This window comes from Cheilinus undulatus, linkage group 3 (genome assembly GCF_018320785.1).
Source record: "Cheilinus undulatus linkage group 3, ASM1832078v1, whole genome shotgun sequence".
Lineage (NCBI taxonomy): Eukaryota > Metazoa > Chordata > Actinopteri > Labriformes > Labridae > Cheilinus > Cheilinus undulatus.
This window is the reverse complement of record NC_054867.1, coordinates 55,552,473-55,573,463: the sequence shown is the minus strand read 5'-3', so window position 1 is coordinate 55,573,463 and position 20,991 is coordinate 55,552,473. Positions and strand designations below refer to the sequence as shown.

General features: G+C 40.1%; 1 protein-coding gene across 2 annotated transcripts in view; it reads right to left on the bottom strand.

The window, feature by feature from the left end:
* The window catches only part of arhgef3 (Rho guanine nucleotide exchange factor (GEF) 3), a 42,826-nt gene extending 23,483 nt beyond the window's left edge, over window positions 1-19,343 (bottom strand). Inside the window, exons 1-2 of one of the 2 annotated variants that reach the window (XM_041783439.1) lie at window positions 18,954-19,343; window positions 14,529-14,591 (exon numbers count right to left, since the gene is read on the bottom strand). In XM_041783439.1, coding sequence (XP_041639373.1) covers window positions 14,529-14,591; window positions 18,954-18,983 — 93 coding nt within the window. In that variant the 5' untranslated portion in view covers window positions 18,984-19,343. The remainder of the gene's footprint in view (window positions 1-14,528; window positions 14,592-18,953) is intronic. The other variant, XM_041783440.1, reaches the window with a different exon arrangement.
* Window positions 19,344-20,991: the final 1,648 nt, after the last annotated feature.

The following is a 20,991-nucleotide window of genomic DNA, read 5'->3' as shown; positions in this document are numbered from 1 at the left end:
CTTTAGGCTCCAGAGACGAGTTTTTATCAGGTTATAAAACATTAAAGTTAATACAGATGTCTCTGCATGGCTGACAGAAGCAAGACTGTTCATCTAGTTATATCTTTATTTATAGAGAGAATGATCCAGAAGTTCACCCTGGGGATCTATAAAGTATTCTTTTATTCAGAAGGCAGCTGAGAACATTTACAGACCCACAGCTCCAGAGTTACAGAGAAGAATCTTTTCTTCATCTGTTCCTCTGTGGATGTTTGTTCCATCAAGATTCAACTTCTCCACCTTAAAATAATCCAACAGGAAAGCCACTTTAACAGGAAGAGCTGTCTGTCCCTGCTTCTAACACTGTGTACAAACCCCAATTCCAAAAAAGTTGGGACAGTAGCATGTCTACTCCTCGTTTTCTTCTAAAGACACTGATCGCTGACAGACTGAGAGTGGAATTTTCCCTTTCTTATTTAATGTACATCTTAAGTTGCTTAGTTGCAGGGTTTCTGTTGTTGTATTTCATGCTTCATGATCCTCCCATTTTCAGTGGGCGACAGGTCTGGCCTGCATGAGTCCAGACCTGCCCTCTTTCACTGTGAAGCCATGATGTTGTAACTCGTTCACAGATGCTGCTGTTTAAACTTTCTGGACAATTCTTCTCCTCTAGAAACGATTAGACCTGTGGACTCTGCTTCACATGGCAGGGTCTTCACTTACATTAGAGATGCAGCGACATGCTGCGTTCACTGACAATGGTTTTCTGGAGTTTTCACAGGCATTCAATGGTAGTTTGTGGCCTTGGCCCTTCTGAGTTGAGATTTCTCCAAATTCTCTGAACCTTTTGATACATTATGGTCTGTAGAGGGTTAGATCCTTGCCACTGCATGTTGAGAAACGTTGTTGTTCTTAAACTGCTTGAATATGTGCAGTCTTTCACAAAGAGGAGAACCCTTTCAGGAGTGTCCCTGTTATACTCAATCAGGTGATTTCTGAGGATTGCACAGCTTTCCAAGTCTTTTCTTGTCCCTGTCCTAACTTTTTTGGAACATGTGGCAGGCATTAAACTCCGAATGTGTCTAATTAGTTTAAGGAGGGACTTAAGAAGACAACATCACCTCAAAGTAAGCTGTTAAAGTTAATTTTGAGAAATGTCTCTGCTTCACACACCAGCCTTCAGCTAAAAAGAAGCCAGTTAACCCATCCAGTACTTTTTTATACAACCGCTAAAGCTAAGAGAAGGAAGAGGATGGTGAGAGAGGAAGCTGAGAATAAAAAGAGAGCGACTGAGTGAGAAACTAGACCAGTGTTACTCAATCCTGCTCAACCAAAGAGCCAAATTCTTTAAAAATACCAGAGCTGCACAATATTATCGGTAGTATATCGGTATCGGCAGATAATAGCTTAAAAAGTTAATTATCGGTATCTGCCGATAGTAAAATGTACGCCGATGTGAACGGCCGATAATATGACGTCATAATTAAGTGCACACGATGACGCCAGACGTGCACAAACAACAACAATAAACAACAATAAACAACATGTCAGCTGTGTGGGAGAAGTCTGAGGAGTGGGAACAAGACAGCAAAGCTGCTGTTTGCATCGCTTGTAAAGTTCATCAGATGCCTGGAGGAGCTCGACAACATGGCTTTAATACCACCTGTTTAATTTTGCATCTAAAAAAAACGCCAACCTGATGACTACAAGGACTATAAAGAATGGCAAAACTTAGTGCCAAAGAAAATTCGGCAGCAGCCTCTACTTTAGTCATTCAACAAAGCTAAAAAATCAGCAGTGACCACCCAGAGGTAAGGAGCTGAACAGGAAATCATTGAATTTATAGCTCTTGATAATCAGCCTTTCAGCGTGGTGGAATATACCGGCTTGTGATGCATTTAAAGCCCCGCTACGTTATACCTAGCAGGCGCTTATAGCCTTACCTGAATTGCAAAACTTTGTTTCCAGTCACGTAGAGAAGCTCCTCGGTAAAGCTAAACACATTAGCTTCACCGCAGATATATAGACATCATCACGTTTAGCCTCACTGCCTCCGTGGATAGATGAGGATTTTACTCTGAAAAAGTCTGTCCGACACTAACAGGAGTGCTGACTCAGCAGCTGCAGCTGCATCTGCTTTTAATAACATGTTTAGATAGAGATAAAAAGAACGTGCATGTCGTCCTACATGACATGCGCGAAACATGGCAAAAGCAATGTCGGACTTCTGAGTGCCGTCTCCTGTGCACACTCGAAGGTGGACGAAGGTGTGTCCAGCATTGGAGATGTGGGTGTCACTGTGTGGTTACAGCGCTGTTTACAGTGAAATGCCATTAAACTTGGTTGCTTAGTTAGTTTGTGCTGTTTAAAGCAGAATCAGGAGAACTACTTTAGCTGAAGTTTTATCTGTTCATCTTGAGTCTCAGAAATTTAGAATTATAATTAAGCTCTGAACTATAGCTAGTGTTTTTTTTTTTTGTTTGTTTGTTTGTTTGTTTTGCATTTAAGAATCTGTGTTTTTGTTGTTTTTTAAAGCCCTTTGTCAGGAGTATCTCAGGGAGCCATCCTGCAAACTGGCTGAGTAATAAGGAGAATCAGTCTAAATGTATAAGCTATTTCTTTTTTGCACTGTGGAGCTCAGAGTCAGCAGGTTATTTTGCTGCTGCTTATTGCCCTCAAAAATGCAGATGACTTTGGCTGTACTGTTAAAAATACATGTAAGCATGTAATACACATGTAACCCAAAGACATTACTGTAAGTTTGTCATTAGTGTATGGCTGTATTTGGAAAAAAAAAAAAAAAAAAAAGATATATCCTTCAGTTTTGATAAAAATCAAATGTTTTGTCAGTTTGTACAAAAATAGACCAATATCTAAAAAAAAATTGTAGTCCATAATAGAATTGGTTTTTGTAACAGTGGAAAAAAAATGTAATTAAATATCGGTATTGGTATCGGCCCAATTTGTTTCAAAATATCAGCATATCAGATATCGGCAAAAATCCAATATTGTGCATCCCTAAAAAATACCTTTGCAAGAGCCACAGTCTAAGTGGTTAATAGTGGCAAAAACTGCTAGAAGTAGCTATAGAAATAAGTTAAAGGTGGCTAAAATGGTCAAAAGCAGCAAAAATGGGTGAGAATTGACAAAAAATGAGTGACAGGTGGCAAAAGAGTCCAGAAGTGGCAAAAACAAGGCAAAAAAATGAGTGAAAAGTGACTAAAATGGGCAAAAAGCAGTCAAGAGTGGCAAAACGGGGCAAAAAAATAGGAAACAAGTGTTATTTAACGGCAAAAGGTAGCTTTAATCGGGGAAAAAAGTGGCAAAAAAAAGGTGAAAAGAGCGAAAAATGGGTTAATAGTGGCAAATTTGGGAGAAAAGTAGCAAAAAGAAGTGGCAAAAATAGGCAAAAGGGGTATTAAATGTCATAAGGTAGCTTAAATGGGTGAAAAGTCGCAAAAAGGGGGAAAAAATGAGTATTTAATGTCACAACATAGCTTAAGTGGTTGAAAAGTGGCAACAGAAGGGGATAAAAGTGGCAAAATTGTAAAAAAAATGGCAAAAAGTCAGTTGAAAAACTGGGCAAAGAAAAGGAAAAAAGGGGTATTAAATATCACAAGGTAGCTCAAACTGGTGAAAAGATGCAAAAAATAGTGAAAAAGGACAATAATGGGATAAAAGTTCCAAACAGATATGGCAAAAATGGGGAAAACAGGAAACAAGTGGTATTTGATGGCAAAAGGTAGCTTATGTGGGCAAAAACATGGTGAAAAGGGCAAAAATGGGTTAAAGGTGGCAAATTTGGGAGAAAAGTAGCAAAAAGAAGTGGCAAAAATAGGCAAAAGGGGTATTTAATGTCACAAGGTAGCTTAAATGGGTGAAAAGTGGCAATAAAAGGGATAAAAGTGGCAAAATTGGAAAAAAATGGCAAAAAATCAGTGGGAAAAAATGGGAAAAGAAAAGAAAAAAAGGAGTATTTAATGTCACAAGGTAGCTTAAATGGGTGGAAAGATGCAAAAAAAATGTTGAAAAAGGACAATATGGGATAAAAGTGGCAAAAAAAAGTGGCAAAAATGGGTAAAAACAGGAAACAAGTGGTATTTAATGGCAAAAGGTAGCTTTAATGAGTGAAAAGTGGCACAGAATGGTAAAAAAGGGCAAAACGTTTCCCTTTTTTAAGGTCTTCTGGGGGAATGATATTCAAATTAAAACATAAAAGAGCCACAAATAATTACAAAAGAGCCACATGTTGAGTATCACTGAACTAGACAAAAACAAACCGACTGTAATTCAAATCCCTGCAGAAATGATCCATAACAGAGAGAAAACATAAGGCCCCGTCCACACGGAGACGAATTCAGGAGTACACACAAAAGTTCTTTCGTTGTATCGGTGTTTTATTTACAAGGAAACAGCGTTTTGGGAGGCTGTAAACGCTACTTTTTGAAACTGGCTTCCAGAGTGAACAAATCTGTAAACGCTTCCCGTTTTGTTTCCGTGTGGACAAGGCTTTAGTCTGTGGCCCCGTTTACACGCCAACATTTTTGAGTGAAAATGCAAACGTTTTGTAGCGTTCTGGCTGTCTGTTTACACGGCAATGGCGTTTTGGTGCCTAAAAAAGGAACTTTTTGGAAACGGGCTCCAGAGTGGAAGTTTTTCAAAACGCCCCGTCTCCGTCTCCGTCTCAGTGTAAACAGGGAAACCGGCACTTTCTGAAAACGGACAAGTGCGCTGCGGCTGGGGGCCTGTGTGGTTACCAGCGCCATTGTTCCATCATTTAGCAGCTTTAACATGTAAAATGTAAACAGAGGTTCTTTGGCAGCCTCTGTTGATCACTTCTACCAACACTGACCCGCTAGCAGAGCCAACAGGCATTAAACATTAGACTTCAGAACAAATCAATCTTCTTTCTGATGCTCTGATTTGCTTTTCTAGGTCACAGAGAGACGTCAGTGTCAGTTTCATAACCTGATCAAATCTCACAGCTCTCTATGAAGAACTAAAGGATAGGCAGCAGTAAGAAGAAAACACACGTTAAGTGATCACAGTTTACTGACCTCTGCCCTCGATGTACAGAAAACGATCAATAATGTTCATGTGAGCGCTGAGCGGAGATCAATGAAGCCGTGAAAACGTCTATAACATCTCTGCTGAACACAGGAAACCAGCTCTGACTCTGAGGAACAGATCCACTCTGTTCACTCACTTTACTGCTTTACTTTGTAGAGATCTTTGGTTCATATGCTACAGGAATATTTATTTTCATTTAAATGTCATTACAGAGTGAGTCTTTGGCTCTGTAGTTTACCAGTAACGGGTGAATTCATCTGCTCTGCAAGGTCAGCAGCAATGGCAACAACATCAACAACATCCAACTAAATCACCACCAACAACCCTACCAGTGACAGAGATCTGTGGTTCCAGTAAAGGGAGAGAGGTGGGTCAGAAAGAGGGTGTGTGGTGGTCTCAGTGGTAGACCTTTAATAGCAAAGGTCGACCTTTGACCTCCTAAGACTGACCATTTCCTCCTTGAGTCTTGGAGGACATTTGTGCAAAGTTTGAAGAAAATATCTCAAAATGTTTATGCATGCTCACATGCAAGGGATGAGCATGAGGCCCAAGGGCCTTGACCTTTGACCTATAACCTCCAAATCTAGCAGCCTATCCAGTGGCGTGCACAGACTTTTTCAAGGGCAGGGGCGAAAAGAAAAAAAAGGGCACATACAGCGCGTTCTCGACACTGAAGATTCAACATCGGACTGTGAAGAACACACAGAATAAATCAATAAATCCCTAGGGGGTCTGGGGGTCTTCCCCCAGAACATTTTCAATGAAGTAGATGCCATTTCCTGCATTTTAACGCCAAATTCGCAACAGATAATCCAAACTGGTTCTGTCAGATATAGTTCTGGCTCAATATAGATCAAAAAAGGACCCAACATAAAAGTCATTGCAACAGTAGTGTTTCAGAGTATTTCTTGGTCCCAATGGTCTTCTGCAGTTTAGTGTGCTTTGCCAATGAGGAGGGCACTTAAACACGCCTTTTTGACACCCAAGTGGGCAGTTTAGTGTGTTTTGCTAACAAGGAGAGCACTTTAGCACATGTTTTGCCTCCCAAGAGGGCACTTAAGCAAATTTTTTGGCTCCAAAAAGGGCACTTTAGCACACATTTTTCAACAATTGGGCCACGACAGAGCCCCCCCCCCATGCACACCACTGAGCCCATCCTTGAGTCAGAGTGACTTTTGTGAAGATTCAGAAGAAAACCCCTAAAAGTGTTTTTTAGATACTGTGCTCACAAGAGCGGCCCAGAAGAACGGATAGACGGACGACCTGAAAGCAGAACGCCTCCAGCCTCTGCTCTGCACAGACACATAATAAAAACAACTGCTGCATGCTGGGTAATTGCTGGTTTGTTTGATTACTGATATACAACATTCAAAAGGTTTCATTGGATGCAATCAAACACTGCTCAGTAACGTCTATGTTCCAGGTCAGACTGGGGCCACTCATTGTTGGTCCTCTCAGTCAGACTGTCCGTGGTTTTAGTCTCAGAGGGGGCTCAGAGCAGGCCCTTGACTCTTACTCTGAGTCTGAACATGTGAGTCAGTGAGGAGTGACAGCTAAGGAACAATAGTGTGTCACTCCCCCAGGTCAGCTCTGCTCTGGACTGAATAAGACTGCTGGTGTGTTTGGGTTTGTCTGTCACACCGGTATATCGAACAGGGTGGACATCCTGTGTTAGACCGAGCAGGGAGGGAAACGCCCGGGCCGCTGGCAGAGCGCTAAAAATACACACATGTACACGAGGAGGGGCCTCAACACAAGGTCTGAGGGCCCCCAGAGGGTCTGAATATTTACAGTAGATCCACAGTTAAAAGATGGAGGAAACCAAGGACAGAGCTGAGTTACTGTCTCTGAACAATACCACACCAAGACTATTGTTTCAGCTGACGGTCACCTTAGAGAGGGAAAGTCCCCAAACACCCTTTAATGCTAGAAAAATACATTATTTACTCCAGATTACAGTTACAATCACAGGAAAATATCAGGATATCAGTCATCTTCTGGACTCTAAACTCAGAGTGACTAACAGTGATTCTTATTTGCTGCTATTTACTACAACAGGACAGTTTTTAGTACATTTGGCTCTGTATTATTCTGATTTTATCAACAGTTTATTGTTTTAGGATGTCAGACAGTTAGGACAGCAGCAGAGCTCATGGCTGTCTGAGATCTGCTGGCTCCATCCTCCAAGGTCCATAACCTGGGCTTCATCCTGGACTCTACCCAGTCCTTCCAGTCCCACCACAGTGACCAAATCCACCTTTTCCAGCCTTCTCTCTCTCAGACTCTGAAGCTCAAACCCTCATCCACTCCTCTATCACTTCCTGTCTGGACTGCTGTAACAAAGTCCTGTATTGGGTACCCAACGAACTCCTGGACAGGCTCCACCATGTCCAAAACTCCACTGTCAGGGCTCAAACCCTCACTAGGACCTAGAAGCACACCCCTACCCTCATCCACCTTCACTGACCACAAGTTTAGTTTACATCAAGTACAAGATCCTCCTTTTAACCCCCACCTGCAGTCCTGAGACCCTGGGCTGCTCTCCTGACACTAGACTCTGGTCTGTGTTAATCCCCGTCTTAGAACAGTGATCAGGCCTCAGGATCCACCGACTCCTCAGTGACAAATCCCCTCACAAATGTCAGATATTTCTGGACCAATCAGATTTATTTCAAGTAAAATAATAAAGCTTGGACATCAGACAGTACAGGAAGAAAACATGGCGGACAGACGCAAAAACAGGATCAAGCGGTCCAAAGTTTGGCTTCATTTCTCAAAAAAAGACGTGAACAGCAACGTCTGAGAAACAGGGATTTCATGTTAGGCACGCATCTTTTTACACAAGGACAGAATTTAAACCTGTGTTTATACGTGCAGAGATCCAGGATCTAGAGACTAGTTTAAGGTTTTATCTTTTAAAGAAAGTGAGCAGTACTGTTGTGTTCTAATTCAAACTCAGAGACTGAAGATCCAGAGAGATGTTTGTTTGAACTGAGATGTTTCCTACAGAAAAGATCATTCCTGTATATTTTAGCACGTTCTGCTCCCAAACACCTGATGTTGAACATCTTTAGTTCTCTAAACTGTTTATTATAGCCAGTAATAAAGTGTGCATGTCTCTGACGCTCACTGAAGGTGGCATATGTCTGCTTCTGTGTTCAGAGAGAAAGAGCGTTGTTAACAGTGAAATCTTGGGCTGAGCAGTAGAACCCGAATGATATGGGATTTTTGGGGCCGATGCCGATATTGGGGGCTAAAAAAAAAGCCGATAACCGATATATCGGCCGATATATGAAATAAGACCATTGATAAACACAGGATATATACTGTCCATGAACACAAATTCTTATATTTATATTATCTTTGATTATTTCACAAACATGCAACTTAGACGAGGTTAAAACGCTGTATAATAGTCTTTTATTAGATAATGGTGAATGTGTGAATTAACAGTGTTGTTTATCCTCTACCCCTGCGTCTCTACTCCTCTAAGCTGGTTGACTACAATCCCACAATGCTTTGCATGTCAACAAATATGGCTGCCCACTGAGGAAAGTCAAAGTACATGATCGAAAATGGATTCAAAATGGATGAAAAGACGCTTATTATGGGATGTAACGCTGTGGATTTAATCTCCAAAGACCCTGAAAAGTCACCAACGTTCCGGGCTCGCTACAACGGCGTCCTCTAGAGCTATGGAGACATTGATGGTGGCAAACGAACAGCAAAGCTTTCAGAGGAAAAAGTAAGTAAGTTTCTATGACTTACGGTTCAAAAGTTATCAACGTTTTTATAAACTGTGTCACGTATTGTTGTAGAGGACATCTCTGTCCTCAGAGACTCCAGAGAGTCAGACAAGTTCTGGGCTTACTAGAAAATGTTCTGCAAGAGCTACGAATGCTTGGAAGAGAAGATTAGAAAGGCACAACGGAGAGCTTTCACAGGAAAAAAGTTAGTCCCCACAACTTACGGTTCAAATGTCACCAAGTGATTTATAAAGGGATGTGCCTGCGGCACGGATCCGTGCCGCATGAGCTCTAAGGGTTAATATATCAGCTACATAGTGATTAAGCTGTGACACGCTATAATCGTCCCGATTAATCAGCCCACCGATCAATCGGTCGGGCTCCACTGAGCAGTTAATTGCAAAGATTAAACTGAAATATGGTATGTTATAATTTTCAAATCGTAGACAGTGTAATATTTCTTTAACCTCAAATGTGTCAAAATAAAAGTTTAATACAGTCTTTTTATTCTTTTATGCTCTACACATTATGCAAACATTCAACAGTCTTTGATTTTTTTACAAAGATCAACTTTTTCTTGTTTATGCATGTTTTCCTTCATCAAAACAGGAATAATATGAAAAATGATCATCCTCTTCAATACAGCGATTGATATCACATTTGCTTTATGAGCCAAAATCTCAATATTTTTCAAAAATTTTAATTTAACTAATCTAATACTGTGCTTGTTTTAATGGAGAATGATTTTTTGCTTTTGCACATAAGATGAGCAGCCTAAAATAATCGCATTTTAAATCACAATACAGGGGGAAAAAAAATCACAATTAGATTATTTTCACAAATTGTCCAGCCCCAGTGAAAACTGATAAAGTTGACGTTTTCCAGAAAGAAATTTCACCGGAGGAAAACGATGAAGAACTGAATCAATAAGATGAATCTTAAATGTCATCGATTTAATAGAATCGTATGAATTCCCATCCCCACCTGTGGCCGCCCCGGGAATATAGCAGTGGTGTAAAACGCTGCAGCACGTCCACGTCTCACCACCCCGGTGTTTATTTGTTTATAGAAAAAAATGAGGGCTGTTGATTGGACGCCTGTTGGACAGAGCCTGTGTGTTTTAGGCTTTAACCTCCTCAGACCCTGACGTATGAGGACAGCACATTTTAGCCCTCCAACAACAAAGTTATCATTTCTGCTATTAGAATTTCTGAGATAATAGTCTAGAATGTCCATTAGAGTTTAATACTGGCTTTGAATGTTAGAATAATTTGCTGTTTGGATATTTAGGAGAATTCACATGGAATTTATAGGGTATTTTCATGGAAATTTCAGGGATATGTTTACATATTTTGGAGAGTTTCATTGAAAGTTTTGGGGACATTTTCTTTGAATTTCTTGGGCATTTTCTTGGAAATTTGGGAAATTCATTTGTATAATTTTTTGTACTGGATTGGGACTTTAGGAGGTAGGGATTGTCCTTTAAAATTTTCACAAATTTGCATGGAAATTTAAGGGAATTTGTCTGGATGTATTTTCGTTGAATTTATGAAATTTATTTGTTCATTTTATTTAAAAAATTACAGAGAAATTTTAGGGTGTATTTCCAAGTTTCTTTCAGGAATTCGCTTGAAATTTTTCAAGATTTTACATGGAATTTTATGATGTTTTACTTAAAGATTTGAGGACTATTTAAAGAAATTTGGTGTACTTATCAGGGCATACTTTAATAAAATGTTTAAGAATTTTCACAGAATTTTTCACAAGGACATTTAAATTTAAATGTAAAGGAATTTTTTGGGGCTTTTAAAAGAAAAAATTCCAAGAAATTCCCTTTCAGGAACAAGGCTGGTGTTCTAACTTATCAGTTCCTACTTATCCCAGATAAGTGGGAGAAACTAAAAAACTCAGATCTCAGGAGGTTAAGGGTCATTGACTTCCTGTTTGGATGGAAGCTGCTTTTATTTTGAAGGAAAATCATCTTTAATCCTTAAAATTCCTTATGACATGAACGTAACCATGGAACAGGAGGTTATTATGGATGGAATATAAACAACATTGATAGGTAAATGTTTGCTAACATTAGTTACAGGGGACCTTTGACCGGTCCACTGAGCTGTCTGCGAATTTTAATGTGAAGTGAGACTTAAAGGAGCAGTACACTAAAAGGGAAAATAACTCATGCAATTAAATGCAATAAAAAATGCACTTACACTTACAACAGATCTTATCATAAACTAACACTGACAGTCATCATTATAAACATCATTATAATGGTCTTAAATCAGTCATTTCTGTTCTTGTAACTACTCTGTGGTCTGATTTGACTCAGTATCATTATAAACGAGGGTTAATCTCTCAGTGATCTCCTCCAAGTATAAATAAAGAAGATGAAATATTTACAGATGGGTTGGGTGAATATTAAAATGTCTGGCTCAGAATTAAACACAAAGGTCATCTTACTAGAATGATTTTCTTCAGCTTGATTTTTCTACCAGTTGTTTCAACTGAACAGCAGGGGGCGGTAACGCTCCAGAAACATCACAACTGAGCAGCAAAGTCGGCCCAAAGCAGCAAACACTGATATAAACAAAAGGATTTCAGAGTTTAAAAAATTAAAAAAGCTCAGTCTGCCTGTGCAAAAGTTCTTTTATTTATGTTTTAAAAGAGGACTTTTTTCTTCTGACAGATTTATCTGAAAAGCCCGAGCAAAGAGGCAGAATAACTATTTAACACTAAGATTTAACAGGATAAAAAACCTTAAAAGGCTGTGAAACGACGTGATTAGTGATATCTCTGCTGTCTTATGAAGCTGTGAGGGTTGGGCACTTTTTTGTAAAGACACATGAATAAAGTTGATCAATCAATCAATCAATCAATCAATCAATCAGTGGATTATTTTACAGAAATTTAAGTAGAGTTTATTTAGTCATTCTTTTATTAAATTTAGGCTTCAATTATAAAGTTTCACTGAAACATTTGGGGATTATTTGAAGGGTCTTGTTATGAAAAAATTTAAAAATATGTTTAAGAATTTTTTACAGTAATTTTAGACAATTTCTTTGACATTTTATTGATACTGAACTTCATTTTGGATCACAATTCATTCCTGTTCAAAGACAAGGCTCAAATTTTAACCTTAGGTCCAAACTAGGGCTGTCACAATTAGGGCTGCACGGTAAATCAATATTACATCGTAATCGGATTTTTTAGTTTGGACGATGTTAAAAATATGAACATCGCAAAATCGGCTTTCCCTTTAACTAGGGTTACGGTACGGTACGTACTAGTCATACTACCGATCCTTCAGATGTGACAACAGTGATGCTGCCAAAAACAGCCCAAATATGACCTTTACCTGTTAGTAGAGCGTTTCCTATACATATTAGAGGAAGGTCCAAGGTGACTTTTTATTTTCTCTAGATCTCATACATACAGTTGAAACCAGAAGTTTACATACACTATTTAAAAAGGCACATAAACTTTTTTCTCACCGTCTAACATTAAATCAGATTAAACTTTTCCTGTTTTTGGTCAATTAGGATTACCAAAATTATTTCTATTTGCTAAATGCCAGAATAATGAGATTTTTTTAGACAATTTTTATTACTTTCTTCAAAGTCAGAAGTTTACATACACTAAGATTACTATGCCTTTAAACAATTTGGGAAAGCCCAGATGATGATGTCATGTCTTTGGAAGCCTCTGATAGGTTTATTGACAACATTTGAGTTAATTAGAGGCACACCTGTGGATGTATTTTAAGGCACACCTGAAACACACTGCTTCTTTGTGTAACATCATGGGAAAATCAAAAGAAATCAGCCAAGATATCAGGAAGAGAATTGTGGACTTGCACAAGTCTGGTTCATCATTGGGTGCAATTTCCAGATGCCTGAAGGTGCCACGTTCATCTGTTCAAACAATTATACGCAAGTATAAACACCATGGGAATGTCCAGCCATCACACCGCTCAGGAAGGAGACGGGTTCTGTGTCCCAGAGATGAACGTGCTTTGGTCCGAAAAGTGCATCTCAACCCAAGAACAAAAGCAAAAGACCTTGTGAAGATGCTGGCTGAAGCTGGTGAGAGTGTGTCATTATCAACAGTCAAACGAGTCCTGTACCCACATGGGCTGAAAGGCCACTCTACCAGGAAGAAGCCATTACTCCAAAAGAAACATAAAAAAGCCAGATTACAGTTTGCAAATGCACACAGGGACAAAGACCTTAATTTTTGGAGACATGTTCTGTGGTCTGACGAAACGAAAATTGAACTTTTTGGCCATAATGACCATCGTTACATTTGGAGAAAAAAGGGGGAAGCTTGCAAGCCTGAGAACACCATCCCAACTGTGAAACATGGGGGTGGCAGCATCATGTTGTGGGGTTGTTTTGCTGCAGGAGGGACTGGTGCACTTCACAAAATAGATGGCATCATGAGGAAAGAACATTATGTGGAAATACTGAAGCAACATCTCAAGACATCAGCCAGGAAGTTAAAGCTTGGGCGCAAATGGGTTTTCCAAATGGACAATGACCCTAAGCATACTGCCAAACTGGTTACAAAGTGGCTTAAGGATAACAAAGTCAATGTTTTGGAGTGGCCATCACAAAGCCCTGATCTCAATCCCATTGAAAATTTATGGGCAGAGCTGAAAAGGCATGTGAGAGCAAGGCGGCCTACAAACTTGGCTCAGTTACACCAGTTCTGCCAGGAGGAATGGGCCAAAATTCCTGCAAACTATTGTGAGAAGCTTGTGGAAGCATATCCAAAACGTTTGACCCAAGTCATACAGTTTAAAGGCAATGCTACCAAATACTAATGAAATGTATGTAAACTTCTGACTCTCAAGAAAATAATAAAAAATTGTCTAAAAAATGATCTCTCTCATTATTCTGGCATTTAGCAAATAGAAATTATTTTGGTAATCCTAATTGACCAAAAAAAGGAAAAGTTTGATCTGATTTAATGTTAGACGGTGAGAAAAAAAAGTTTATGTGCCTTTTTATATAGTGTATGTAAACTTCTGGTTTCAACTGTATGTGCATCAATTTTCATGCATGTTGCTCTTAGCCAGTCTATGTTGCACTTGGGGCCCCTGTGAAAGGGATTTGCAAAATTCCACCAAAATTTCCTCTTGGGAACCCTTTTCCGGAAGGTTTTTGAGACTTTTAAGGCTCATTATGGCCCCCAAAACAATCCACAAATTGGCTAAAAAATAATATCTAAGACCGCCCACAGATAGAGTAAGGTCCTCGCTCCGAGGTCAGTACTTGGCCCCTAAATAAGGACCTTCTACAGGGTTATTTATTATAAGGTATGACCCAACCTAAAGTACAATGCAGCAGCTGTTTTGGGAGGAAATATGGAATCATTCTCTTCTGTGTGCATGTACTAACCCTCATTTTTCCAAGCTTGGACTTCCTTGTGTGGCTTTCAGTGTTTATTTTTTTACTCAGTACTCGATGCTTTTAAAATGTCATTAAGTACAATGCTTCAGCCAAAAAATAAGTAAAAGTAGTGATTTTAAAAACTACTCAATAAATTACACGTACACAAAAAGCTACTCAGTTAGAGTAATCTGAGTAAATACTTTCCACCCCTGTAAATGTTGAACTCAGTGGCCTCAAGGACACTTTGGCTTTTCTGACACACGTGTTGGAGATGAAAAGAGTGTTTAGATTGTAAAATAAGAGAGAGAATCAGTGATGTTAGAGGAGATGAACTCACATTGATGTCCAGACTGCAGAGACTGAGGGAGTCTGCATCTCTGCTGGCCTGCTTCCTCTTCTTCTGTAACGAAAGAACACAGAAACATTCTGTTAGACATCCAGTCACCTTATAGAAAACTCAAACTGAATTTAGATCAACCTATAAACAAAGAGGTGAAGCTGACAGGGGTCTGAATCTTTAGGGCTTGCAGCTATATCAGCCATGCCCCCAGCTATGTATGAATCGTATTCTTCTTTAACCAAAACAGCCATGTTATGAAAAGCAATGACCCCTGTACAGTATACGGCAGTGGTTCTCAAATGGTGTGGCGAAGCACCGAGACCAGTCTAGCTGTCTACCACCAGACCAGTCTAGCTGTCTACCACCAGACCAGTCTAGCTGTCTACCACCAGACCAGTCTAGCTGTGCCTTGGGGATCTGGCTGGGCCCCTGAGAAATACACAGAGAATGGGCCCTGCCCAGCTGTCATTTATTGATGATACAGGTGTATGTGTGTTGGCTCAGTAGCATTGGTGCTAGCATCCTGGCTAACAGTTACCTCATTTGGCAAGCTATTATTGAGTTGAAATTGGTGTTGAAATTATTATATCATGCTCCTTTAACCAATTTAACCAATTTTTCAACCCATTTTGTCACTTATTTTGACAACTTAAACCATTTTTGCTGTTTTTTTGTTATTTTGCAACTTTTTAAAATACTTTTCACCCATTTTTGCAATTTTTTTGGTACTTCTAGCTACATTTTTGCTACCTTTTTAATGGTTTTTGCCAACTTCTGCTATTATTTGGACATTTTTTTTGCAAATTTTTCCATCACTTTTCACCCCTTTTTACCACTGTTTAGCAAACTTTTCTGCCACTTGTACTCTATTTTGCCACCTTCTTGCCCATTTTCACTCACTTTGCCCTTGTTTGGCCACTTTTTTTTCTCTTTGTGCCACTCTTCTATCCATTTTTGCCACTTTTCTTCTATTTTTGTCACTTTCTAACCCATTATCATTACTTTTTTCCCACCATTTTTAACCCATTTATGATACTTTTGCCCATTTTTTCCTCTTTTACCATTTTATGCCACATTTTCACCATCTTTTACCACTTTTTCTGCCAATTCTTGTCCCTTTGTGCCACTCCACAACCAATTTTGCCATTATCACTTTGCCCAACCTTAACCCTTTTTTTAAATATCTGATAAGTAATGACTGAAAAGTACATTTCAGTAAAAACAGATCGAATGTTGAGTCATTCTAAAATTATTTCAACATTAATTGTTTCTGGGATGGATTTAACAGCTGCAGACATGTAAAGCCAAAGGATACTCTTAAAACCACAGCATCTTCTTTTCCTCCTTAACTGAATTTAATGATCTTTCAGGGGCCAGACCGGAAGCTTTGGGGGCCTGATATGGCCCCGGGCCGCCAGTTGATGATCAATGCTTTAGAGGCTTTTGCAGCCTTAAGTGGACACTGGAACCTGCAGGTTTTTGCACGTCTGCAGCTTCATTTGTCATCACTCTTCAGCAGAGTCGAGGCACATACTCCTGATACAATCTGTGCTTCCTCATGTTTAAACGTGTTCTGATGAATACAGGACATGTCCCCATGTGAACACAGACCAATGCTGACTTAACTGTGCACAAAAAGGTACATGTTAGTCCATGATTCAGACCAAACCAACCGAACTAAGGGAGTATAAAACACCAAAAAATGACAGCCAGAATGAACACTGGGAAATACTCAAGTAAAATATGAACTGCTACACAATATAACGCTGTCGTTTATTTTCTATCTTGCTGTTTTTCTTCTGAGTTATTACATGGGGTTGTTGCTAGAATCAAGCAATGACAAAAATTGGTGGAACTGGTTGTATTGTGAATTTTATGAGCCTCGTGGTTTTTGGTCTGATCATTAATTACATGAAAGACAGCGAGGTGAAACTGTGGATCAGGTGTGAGGTAAAAACAAAAACCTCCTGTACACAACCATGACTGCAAAAACAGGAAGATATCACACCTGATGAGCCAGGTCACTGAGGGCGAGCAGGGGTAAGAGGAGGAAGAGAGGAGGAGAGGAGGAAGAGAAAAAGAGTGGAGAGAAGAAAGGATAAGAGGAGCAGAGAGGAGGAGAAGAGGAGGAGGAGAAGGAAACAGAGGAGAGGAAGAATGGAAGGAAGGAGGAGAGTAAAAAAGAGGAGTAGGAGTAGTAGTGTGAGGATGTTGGAGCAGTGTAGGCAGCGTTCAACAATCACAGGATGTCTGCTGTTTGTTCAGTATTGTGTTCACACTTTGTTGTTGGCCGGACATTATATAACCTGCAGACTTTACCTTTAACTAACTGTTACTATGGAGACAACAACGGAAGGAGGAGGAGGAGGAAGGGTCGGGCTTTTCTTGACCAAATAAGGTCTGTTATCAAAACAGCACGCCATCCTATTACCTGATGGAAAACACCCCAGAAGAAAGCTGGGTGATTATTAGCATTAGCATTAGCTTTAGGATTAGGATTAGTATTAGCATTAGTATTAGCATTAGCAGTAGCAGTAGATGCTAACAGGAAAGGCATACATGGACTGGCATAACCAGGTGGCACAGTGTACAAGAACATCTGTGCCAAGTATGGACTGGAGGTTCCAAGGTCTAACATGGAAGACGCCTACTAAGGTGGTGGAGAACAAGTGACCAAAGATCCTGTGGGACTTCCAGATCCAGACTGACAAGATGGTGATGGCTAATCAGCCTGACAGTGCTGGTTGATAGACATCAGAAGACAGCAGTACAGCTAGATGTAGAAGTACTGAGCGATAGTAACATCTGGAGAAGCTGGAGAAATACCAAGGGCTGAAGGAAGAGCTAGAGAAGATGTAGGGTGTGATAGCAACAGTGGTGCTAGTAGTGACTGGGACACGGGGGGCTGTAACCCCAATGATGGGTGGATCATACTATATCATAGTATACCTAACATAACAACCCAGCACAGAAACAGAAGACGATGTCAAGCAATGCACTAAAATGCCATGCAAAGGTAACGTTAAGTAATGTAACACAACATTACGTATCATAACATTACGTATTATAACGTTACACATCATTACGTAAGGTATCATAACGTCACATATCAAGTTACGTATCACAACATTACATATCACAGTGTTATGTATCATAACATAACATATCATAACATCATGCATCATAAAGTTACATATCATTATCTGAGGTATCATAATGTTACATATCATAACATTACATATCATAACGTTATATATCATAACGTTACGTATCATAACGTTATATATCATAACGTTACGTATCATAACGTTATATATCATAACGTTACGTATCATAACGCTATGTATTATAACGTTACATATCTTAACGTTACATATAACGTGACATATCATAACGTTACATGTCAGAAGGTTATGTATCATAACGTTACGTATCATAACGTTACGTATCATAACGTTACGTATCATAATGTTGCATATTATAATGTGAAGTATTGTAATATAACATCTCTTAATATATTCCGTAAGCTACTGTGTTGTGATGTAACACATTGCAACGTATCATTATGTATCTCAAAGTATGTAATGTATGTAATGTTTTGATAAAGCATGAGATTAATTGTGATTGAGAAAAATTAGTACACTTATTATGGACCCTAATTAATCTTGATTAATGCAATTAATCTTGACAGTCCTAGTGTCAGTCAGTCCTTTTGTTGCTTTACTTTGCTCTTAAGGGAATGCTTCCTCTGTGCTCTAAAGATGAATATACTGCAGCAGTAGCTCAGTCTGTAAGGACTTGGGTTGGGAATCCGAGAGTTCAGGTCCGGGTGGGAACATATCTGGGCTTTGGTCTGGTAGCTTCCAGAGTACTGCCGAAGTGTGCTTGAGCAAGGCACCGGACCCCCAACAGCTCCTGGCAGCTTCAGCGAGAGCAGCAAGGCCATCACTCTGACTCTCCATTAGTTAATCAGATTATGTGTGTAGCATGATCAACAACAGTGTAAACTGTGAATTTTCCTTCAGGGATTAATAAAGTATGTCTTCTTCATATCGAAGTCTCACAATAATGAATGTTTGTTGTTTTTTCGCCTTGTTGATAATGATCAGTAAAAAACACGCTGCTTACAGATAAGTGTACTACAATGCATGGTCAAGCATGTTAACAGGCGATGCATGCAGCAGGGGTTAGAGTGAGCATGATTTTGAGCTTAGGCTTAATCTATGTAGTTAATCAGTGACCCTCAAACTGTTTGATCCGAGTTTAAAAGACAGGAAATGCATAAAACAGCCTAAGATGATTCAAAAACACGAGCAGTAACACACAATCATCAACATGTGGGCAGCAGCTGTGCATGGTTTGTGTTCTTCTCCATGTGTTTGACTGAAACAGGATTAAATCTGCTTTTTCTCACAAACTCACCCGGTAGTAAATGAACAGACAGCAGCCCATCGTCCTGGTCTGATCTGATCCTCAAACACAACAAAGAGACCAAACTCTCTGCAAACAATCATCTGATGCTCCTCTTCGTCTTCTTCTCTTCTCCCTTTACTCCAAAGTCTCATCAGCTGTCCTCTCTCCTCCTCCTCTTTAATCACCTCCTTCACAGTCACATTGCAATGATCTTAATTCTCCTCTTCTGTGCTGCAAACACCACTCTCCTCCTCTTCTTCTTCGCCTGCTCTTCCTCCAGTTTGGTGCTTCTTCTCCTCTTCAGTCTGACTCTCCTCTTTTCCACCTCCTCCTCTCCTTCCTCCTGTTCTCTGCCTCCACCTTGCTGCTGTGCTCCTTGTTTGTCCTCCTTACCCCTCAGCTTCTCCTCCTCTCTGAGTGGATCTACAGGCGCTCAGGAAGAGGAACACTTCACAATGCGTGTATGTGTGTCCACTCAGTTCCCATTGGACAAACAGGAAGTGACGGTCGTCGGGGGAAACAGGCCATCTATAATTAGGAGCTACAGGAGACATGGAGACACCAGCACTAAAAACTCTCAAGAATCCTAAACTTGATTTATAAATCTATTTTTATCATAAAACAAGGAAATGGGCTGTTACAGGAACATTTTTCCTACCAGTAACTTCTGTCAGAGGTAGTTGTAGTTCTTCAGTAGTTTGAGACACCTTAGAGATTTGATGGGATGCTCTGTTGTTCCAGAAAAATCTAAAGTTTAGTGGCAGTGACTGAGGAAGTGTCAGGGTACCTACTGGTATCCTGAATGTCCTACAGTTTAAAAGTTAGGGCTGTGAAATTATTATATTTCTTTATCCCACTTAATCACAGTTACTCATGATTATTCAATGGATTCATTGCATGTAATTTACCACCAACATACTCTCCCCGACCACTTTATTAGGTACACCTTGCTAGTACCAGGTTGGACCCCCTTTTGACTTTAAAACTGCCTTAACTCTTCGTGGCATAGCTTTAACAAGGTGTTGTAAACATCCCTCAGAGAGTTTGGTCCACATTGACTGAGCATGGGGTTTAAACCATGCTCAGCTGGTACAAAGGGGTCAAAAGAAACCCCCCCTCTCACATCACACAACCAGCAGCCCAAACCGTTGATACAAGGCAGGATGGATCCATACTTCATGTTGTTTATGCCACATCCTGACCCTACCATCTGAATGTCTGCTAAAATCCACACTCATCAGACCAGGCAAAACTTTTCCAATCCTCTATTGTTCAGTGTTGGTGAGCCAGTGTGAACTGAAGCCTCAGTTTCCTGTTCTTCGCTGACAGGAGTAGAACCCTGGGTGGTCTTCTGCTGCTGTAGCCCATCTGGTTCCTCGTGTGTTCAAAGATCTGCAGACATGGCTTGAAACTAGTGGCTATTTCAGTTTCTCTTGTCTTTCTATCATCTCAACCAAGCTGCCCATCCTCCTCTGACCTCTGACATCAGCTGACCGTTCTCTGTAAACTCTAGAGATGGTTGTGGTGAAAATCCCAGTAGATCAGCAGTTTCTGAATACTCAGACCAGAAACCATGCCCCGCTCAAAGTCTCCTAAACCCTTTTTCTTTATGTTGCTCAATTTGAACTGAAGCAAGTCGTCTTGACTACGTCTACATACCTGAATGCATTGACGTGCTGACGTGATTTGCTGATTCGCTATTTGAGTTTACAAGCAATTGAACAGGTATACCTAATAGAGAGGCAGGTGAATATATATTGCACCAAGGTACAGTTACAAGTTTCCACCATCGAGGGACAACAGAGGAGAAGAGTTGAGATAGTGACTTAAGTCCCTGATGTGCTAGAAGCACCAGGCGCCTTTCGCTGGCTGAGCGTAGCGAGCGAGAGTGAGTGTAGACCCGGATAAGGGACTCAGGTAAACGGGAGCAGTTTTAGTGACTGCTTTGTCAGCAGTGATCAGAGTTTTGAATTTGATGGAGTGTAGAGATGAACAGTGGAGTGAGCTGTCTTGGGTTGGTTGAAGACCAGACGTCCCTCTAAGTTCT